General features: G+C 29.5%; 1 protein-coding gene across 2 annotated transcripts in view; it reads left to right on the forward strand.

The window, feature by feature from the left end:
* The first annotated feature begins 3189 nt into the window (after positions 1-3189).
* Positions 3190-8212, forward strand: part of LOC117169732 (cytochrome P450 6k1-like) — an 11598-nt gene continuing 6575 nt past the window's right edge. The window contains exon 1 of one of the 2 annotated variants that reach the window (XM_033356238.1): positions 3190-3906. In XM_033356238.1, coding sequence (XP_033212129.1) covers positions 3387-3906 — 520 coding nt within the window. In that variant the 5' untranslated portion in view covers positions 3190-3386. The remainder of the gene's footprint in view (positions 3907-8212) is intronic. The other variant, XM_033356237.1, reaches the window with a different exon arrangement.

The following is an 8212-nucleotide window of genomic DNA, read 5'->3' on the forward strand; positions in this document are numbered from 1 at the left end:
TACAAAAAAGTTAAATTTTTCAACCGAATATACGAATTTTCCAACAAAAAAATTAATTTTCAACAAAAAAGTTCAATCCTCAAAACCAAAAGACGATTTTTTAAGAAGAAAGTTGGATTTTCGGCCTAGAAAGATGAATCTTTAAACAAGAACATCGCTATCAAAAAATTTAAATTTTTATCTAAAAAGACGAATCTTCAATGAACATTTAATCGAATTTTCAGCAAAAGACTTCATCATTTTAGTTCAAAATTCCACTATTTTCTGGAAAATTTAATCATTTTCTTGAAAATGCAACTATTTTGTTAAAAGTCGTCGTTTTTGCCGAAAAGTCGATTAAATGTTCATTGAAGCTTCGTCTTTTCGGATAAAAATTTTAATTTTTGGATAGCGAAGGTTAAAAAATTTATCTTTCTAGGCTTAAAATCCAACTTTCTTCTAAAAAATTCGTCTTTTGGTTTTGAGGATTGAACTTCTTTGTTGAAAATTAATATTTTTGTTGGAAAATTCATATTTTCGGTTTAAAAATTCAATTTTTTTGTATAAAATTCGTTCTTTTGATTTGAAAAATCATATCTTCTGGTAGAAATTTCATCTATTTTAATTAAAAATGGAACTGTTTATAGTTAAAAATCAATCTTTTTTGGTTAAACTGTCTTTTATCAAAAATTAAATTACCTTAGGCGTAGAATTTTTCTTTAAAATATTGAATGAATATGAAGTTTACACCCAAAATTAATTTTGAACCAAGAATTTGATTTTTTTTTAACACAAGCAAATAATTAAATTTTCTTTAAAATAGTAGAATTTTCTACGAAAATTATGGATCTTTAACCCCAATATAGATTTCTAAAAAAAAAGTTTACATTTCAAGCAAATACTTGAATTTTCAATTAAAAAGTTGAATTCTCATTAAAAAATGTAATAATTGATATTTCAACCGATTTTAACTAACTAAAATTTAACTGTAAATAAGACAGTTGAACAAAAAAAGAATTATTTTTAAACAAACAGTTGCAATTTTAACTAAAAAAGATTAAGTTTCTACCAAAATACATGATTTTTTAAAGCAAACCGACGGATTCTCTACAAAACAGTCGAATTCAATTTTTACACCAGGAATAAAAATTTTCTACCGAAAAATTAATTTTCACCAAAGTAGTTGAATTTTTTTAGAAAATAATAGAATTTTAAACTAAAAAAGAAAATTTGTTAACAAAAAAGTTCACTCTTCAACAAATTATTTGAATATTTGAACAAAAACGACGACTTTGAGCAAAATAATTGAATTCATAAGGAAATAGTTACATTTTTTACAAAATACAGTGAAACTCTTCTATAGCACCGATTTTGGGGATGACGGTGGGTGGGTACTAACTCATTATAGCATGTTCCGTTTTTGTTGGTTCACGCTTCAGTGCACGTCTGAGTAACAACCGCAGACCCCGCGGCCCCCGCTCAGCTCCTGTTATACCTACCTGTGTCGTGTGTCAATTCTCGGAAAGGCTATAGAAGGGAGGGCTATTGAAGAGTTTTACTGTAGTTGAATTCGCAACTAATGCAGATTAATTTTTAACCAAACAGTGAAATTTTTAATATAAAAGATAAAATTTTTACCAAAGATGATGAATTTTTAAACCAACGTGATGAATTTTTAAAAAATAAGTTTAATTTTTAACCGAGAAAGATTTTTCAGTGAACAGAAAAAAAAATGTTTACGACAGTTTTCAATTTCCAAGTCAAAAAGATAAAACAGTTGTCTCTTTAAGCCCAGCAGACTAATTTTTTAGAAGGCAGTTTAATTTTCGGCCAAGAAATTTGAATTTTCCAAAAAGAAATTTTCGAACACTAAAAGATAATTTTTAAAACCAAAAAGATGAATATTCAACGAAATCATTTGATTTTTTACTGGAAAATATGACTTTTAACAACATTTTTTAATTTTTAAGAAAATAATCATACTTTCAACCAAAAAGTGGATTTACAACCACTATTTAATTTTTAACCTCAATCGATCAATTTTTAATCCAAAAGGAAATCATTGAACTTGCATTTTATTAACTTTATTATCAATAACAAAAAAAAACGAATTTTCAACCATAGAGATGAATCTTGAACTAATAAATGAATTTTGAACAAAGTAGTTCTACTTTTAACTAATTTGTTTAATTTTCAATCAAGAAGATAAATTTTCTAAATAAAAAAGACGTATTTTTAACAGAATATACTTTCCGATTAAAAAGCTTAGATGCTTTACTCATAAAATAAACAACTACTTTTCATTTTTCAAGCATTTCAAAAATTTGTATTAACATGAATATTTTTCATTTGTGAATTCACATTCATTTTGCGTTAATCCCTCTACCCATCCTGAACTAACCTCATGAAGCGTTACAAACCTATTATCCATCCCTCTGATGTTGAGACGTTTTTTTCAACGGAAAATTTTCATATGACTGATTTAGGCCAAATTACAAATAATCTTCAATTTTCATTCCAGTAGGATGATAATTATTTTTTAAATACACTCAACTCCCGATATAAGACCGGCTGCGCGAACTGGTAGGACCGTAAATATAATTTTTGTTGGATTTGAATGCATGACGAAACTTAATGCAACTTACTCTGGAATATCGTCAACCGGGGGGTCGTATATCGGGAATTGAGTGTATCCTATTTCGACAGTAAGAAAGTTTAAACGAACAAATCATTAAAAGTTGGTTTGAAATGTCAAACATGTGCGCAAATTCTCATATATTTTGTTTAGGAAATGTTATTTGTAGTCATTAATTATCAATTTTGATGGCACGAAAATTGCAACTCGCAACACGTTGTATATGAAATAATAATAGTTGATATTCGTTCTCTCAAGACATCCTGCGTTTAAAGGGCGTCACGAATAGTAATTCCATGTTACGTCAGATCTCTTTGATTTTTATAAAGATTTGAATATTTTAATACATTCGAGTAAAGGAAGATAAATTATTTGACTAAAAAAAAAAAAAAAAAAAAAAAAGTTGCTAGATCATTCTCTCACGTCAAATGAAAATCGAAAACTTAAACACTTTCGTAAAGTGAAGTAGATTTACAATAAGGAACGTATGCAATCCGATTTAGCTTTGTCATCAAAGAAGATTATAAATCATACATTTTAGATTTTTCTGCATTTAATCTATCCTGTTTTAGATTATAGTTTGAGCTTAGTTGAACATTACACTTTTCACAAGTAACACATAGTATTCTTTTAATCAGGTTCCATTCAAAAAAGTTTTCATTGCCAGTATAAGTGTATTCTCAATAAGATTGAATAGTATTATTTTATCGGTAAAATACAAAAATTAAAACATAAATTTTTAAAAATTATACTTAATAATATAAAGGCAAATATGGGAATATTAACTCCTTATTTTGGTCTGGATGGACTAATTCTGATTCTTTCGGCGATTACAGCAGCGTATGTTTATATGACTCGAAACTTTAATTATTGGAAGAAAAGAGGAGTTGTGGAAGTTCAGCCTACTGCTTTTATAGGAAATTTTGGTGATTGTTTATTTTTGAGAAAATCGCCGGGACAATTTCTTAAAGACATTTACGATATGGGTAAAAATACTCCCTATGTGGGTTTATTTGTATTTGATAAACCCTTTCTGCTGCTTCGAGATCCTCAAGTAATCAAGCGAGTCCTCGTGAAGGACTTTAATTACTTTAATGACAGATATGTCCGAGTGAGCGAAGAAGATAAACTCGGCAATTCAAATCTCTTTATAATTAAGAACCCGGATTGGAAAACGCTCAGGGCAAAACTGTCTCCAATCTTCACCTCTTTGAGACTTAAGAAAATGTTTGAACTCATGGTGGAAGTTGGAAAGGATCTTGATACGTATTTACAAACTGAAGGATTAGAAGGTAAAATGATCTAAATTAAACCTAAAAAAACCGAGAATGTTAAAGGATAATTCAAGTTTAAAAATTAGTCAAAGTAGGTGCTCCGCACCGAAAAAAGATGTCAGAGCCTATTCAGACCTTAATTAAGTCATTCAAACCTCCCCCTATAATACTTTTCTTCCCTAATCTCCTACTTCCCTATACTTTCTTGTTCCCTCCCCTAAATTCCTCTCTGAACCCTTCCGAAACTTCTTCCTCCACTACTTTCCACTTTCCATCTACTTTCCTCATCCAGCTAGCACTTCCCCGCCTACCATATTAGTCCTCACTTGACTTCCCTCCCTGACCTCCCCCAGTTCGAATCATTTCCCCTACTTAACTTCATCTCCTCTCCCGAATTTACCCACATTTTCTCTTCTTACCTTTCCTTAATTTCCTCCCAATTCCTCTACTTTTCGCTCTCCTTCAATCATTGTTTCTCACTTCCCCTATCCTCATTTTATCATACTATCTATCTCATTATTTCTCCTACTCCCCCCACCTCCCAACTTCACTTTGGATCCCTGAGCCCCCTTCTTCCACTCCTTTCATTTCCCATCGCTTTACTGTACTACCCGTCCACTTTTTTCTCCTCATTTCCCCTTCCCAAACTTCACTTACTTCTCGTACTTTTCCTCTTCTCCTTTCCCTGGCTTCCTCTCACTTCCCCGACTTTCCTTCCCAGCATTACTCTTCATGGGAAAAATTGAGAAAGAACTCTAAATATTTGAATATTAAAATATTTAAATTTTGGGACGCGTCAAAATAATCTCGTATTTTTCCAAACTTTTAAAATGATATTTAGATCTCACTCTAGAGGTTTTTATATCGAAAGTTCGAAATTTACATGTTTTTAAATTCTACAATTTGCACTATCCCTTCATGTAAACAAGTCACTCCCTTATAATAAATCCGTAAAATCTCACTTGATTCCAGTGAAATCTCAGCGATTGAAACAGTCAGAAGTATTTCACTGACAATCAGTGAAATTTCACTGGTTCACTCAGTGAAATTCCGTGACTGGTTTAATCACTAGGAGAAAATAAATTTGTTTTTACTCGAGAAATGAAAAGACCGGCAAAACGAGCGAACCAGCGACTGAAAGTTCATGTGTTGGCCGTGTGGAGCGCTATATCACTGGTTGAATCTATCCTTTCGCGTCCCTAGTATATTCTGTAACGCTGTTTTAGTTGAGTCACTTACTGGTTCACCCAGTAAGCCAAAAAGTCGCTGTTTCACCAGTAATTATTCCAAATACCGATTCAATCAGTGATATTTTGATTGGTTTATTGCTAGTTTAAGGTAGTTCTCGTGCCAAAATTCAGATATCTGAAAAAAATTGTTTTGTCTATGATTTTAAGAATCAAAATATTATAAATGATGTAATTTCAAATAAAAACATGATTTTTTACCAAAAATATTAAAATTCTCAGAAAAACAAACAATAATTCCAATTTTAAAAATAACTTAATAATCTTTCAATATAACTATTTGGTTTGAAAAATTTACCACAAAAAAGATAGTTCTAACGATTTCATCCATAGAAAAAATTGCTTTCAAAATTCGAAACAGTATAGAGGTGTAGAGAATGTTTTCCTGGAAAAAATAAGCCGTCATTTATTAAAATGCAATACTTTTTTAAAAATTGGTAAGAAGCGATGGTCAGAAAAAAATCTTCTGCAAAAAGCATAGTTAAAATTAATGTTTTTTTTGTTTTAATTCTTCTTAAAATCATAGAAAAAATATTTTTTTCAGACATCTAACTTTTGTCAAGACAATTAACTTAAAAGAGTAAGAAATTATTTATCAGATACTGCCATGTGACTATTAACAACCTTAAAGTTTCGGTTTTATGTCAAATTATTATTAACATTTTTTTTTAAATTTCTTGTCTTAAAATTAAAAATTACTTGCTTGAAAAAATTTAAAAATCGATGAATATAAGTATAATTTTCCTAAGATTATTTGCAAAATTCAAAAATATTTTCAAAGATTTTAGATGCACCAAGAGTCAGAACTGTGCATCCACATTTTTTGGTGATTGATTACAGTATCTTAAATATAGTTACATATTTATATTAAATTAATTTTTTTTCTCTCTTAAAAATCTTGAAAGAACTCGAAATTTTTTCTAATTATTATAACAATTTGACTATTTTTTAAGAAGATATTGCAAAAAAGTGCGAATTTAAATAATTTCTTAAAGTTTCAATAACGTCCGAAATAATCAACATTTTTTAAATGTTCTTTGTCTCATTTTAAAATATAATCTGGACAAAATCGCCGCAACTAATTGCCATAAATGTACAATTTTTTCCAGCATGAGGCAGGAAGCAAAGTTGCAGAAAGTTATAATTGAATAACATAGTTGGAAAAATGTCAATATTCATTTTGGTTTGAGAAATACTTCTGTAAAATACAATAAACATATAATCATGATTTTTTTTATTTTGCATAATTTGGAAAAAATTACCCTAAAACATTGAATATTCTTTTTTTACTTTTTTGAAAAGCTTTTGAAATTTTTGACATATTTTCAAATAATATATTACAATTAATTTTGTATGATAAACATTTATTTAACATTTTCTCCTAAAATATTTAAAAGTTCTTAAAAAAGCTTCTAAGTGTGTTGAAATCTTTTCAAGTCTAAAATTATTTTTGAATTTTTCTAAACATCTAAATATTAGAACTTTTTTCTAATTCATGTACCACGTGGACACTTTAGGGGGGAGGGGGGTATGGCGAAATTCCACACTTGTCCACGAGGGGCACCGGGGGGGGGGGGGCTAGAATCCACGTGAACACACATTTCACTAAATCTGTGGAAAATATACTGAAATGAGACAAGGTGTACTCTAGGTATACACGAACTTTTATATAGTGCTTGCGCATAATAAAATTATTATTTTTATTTTTATTTTAATTATATCGCTCTTTTTAAACTTCTTGTAATCCGGGAGCTCACGACAATTCTATGGACGTCATTTTAGTACTCACTAAAATTTCAGATTCTTTTGTTTTCCTAGTCAACAGTTCGAAATTCGTTGACTGTCTAACAGCTGTTGGTGCATTTTGCAACAATTTATCGTTAAACTGGTAAAAAATTCGAGTGAAAAAACGTAATTTTAGTACTCTTGAAACCCACGTGGAATGATTGTATTGCATTGGGGATGATTATTTAGGTGCTAAAAAGTAAGATAATAATTGATTGGCTGTTCCTCAGTGGTGTCAAATTTCACTGGCAGACTGTCTAGCATGTCGAAAATTCAAGTGAAAAAAAGTTAATTTAGTACTCTTTAAACCCAATGAGGATGATTTTTTTGGTGCAAGCAACTAACAAAGAATGTGACTGGCAGCTCCTGAGTAGTGCCAAAATTGATTGACAATTTAATCAGCAACCGAATGAAAGTTTTGTCCTTTTCATTAAAAAAAATGTTTATCTACACGGAGAAAAATGGATGTTCAAAAGTAAAATGTAGATGTTCACGGTTAACATATTATATGTTTAACTATAGGACAACAATCTAGATGTTCGAAGTTAGCATCTGTATACCTTAAAAAGTGAAATGTCACCCTCTAACATTCAAAATGTTCAACTGAAAAACCCGAGATATTACATGTATGGTTATGTCAAATTACATCTGTAAATATTTTAGGAGTTTACTTATTTATGGTCATTTAAGGAATTAATTGATAACTTATTTGTGAATTTTAAATTGAACTTTAATGTTCGTATACGAATTTCTAATTCCAAATAAAAACGGGGATGAATAATCAAAGAATGAATGATCTGTAATCTGAATTAAATATTCTATCTATTTTCAGTTACTTAAACTCAAATTTTATTTCAAATTTATAAACCTTTTGTCAAATGTGTTAATTCAATGAACCTAAAACATAAGATCGTTGTTCTCTTCTTTAGACAGAAAAAAGTCGTTATCTAATTTTATTTAAGGACATCTAATTTTTATTCTTTGGAAATTTTCCGAAATTGTAATGTTCCATAATTTTAATATCGAATATATATAGCTTTTAAATATAGTCGTGAAATTGCAGTGCGCGATGTGCATGTGCTCGAACGGTTTCAACATTTGAATGTGTTTCAGTTTAACATGAAAATATTTTTACGCCTAACATCTCAAAAACATGTTAAATGTTTGGCATGAATATCTGCGTGTTAGGTGCTACAATCTTACCCTTTGAAAGTCTAAATTTGAATATCCATTTTTTTCCGTGTAGTATGTAGTATGTATATAAAAATATATAATATATAATAAAAATATAA

Source organism: Belonocnema kinseyi, chromosome 3 (genome assembly GCF_010883055.1).
Source record: "Belonocnema kinseyi isolate 2016_QV_RU_SX_M_011 chromosome 3, B_treatae_v1, whole genome shotgun sequence".
Classification (NCBI taxonomy): domain Eukaryota; kingdom Metazoa; phylum Arthropoda; class Insecta; order Hymenoptera; family Cynipidae; genus Belonocnema; species Belonocnema kinseyi.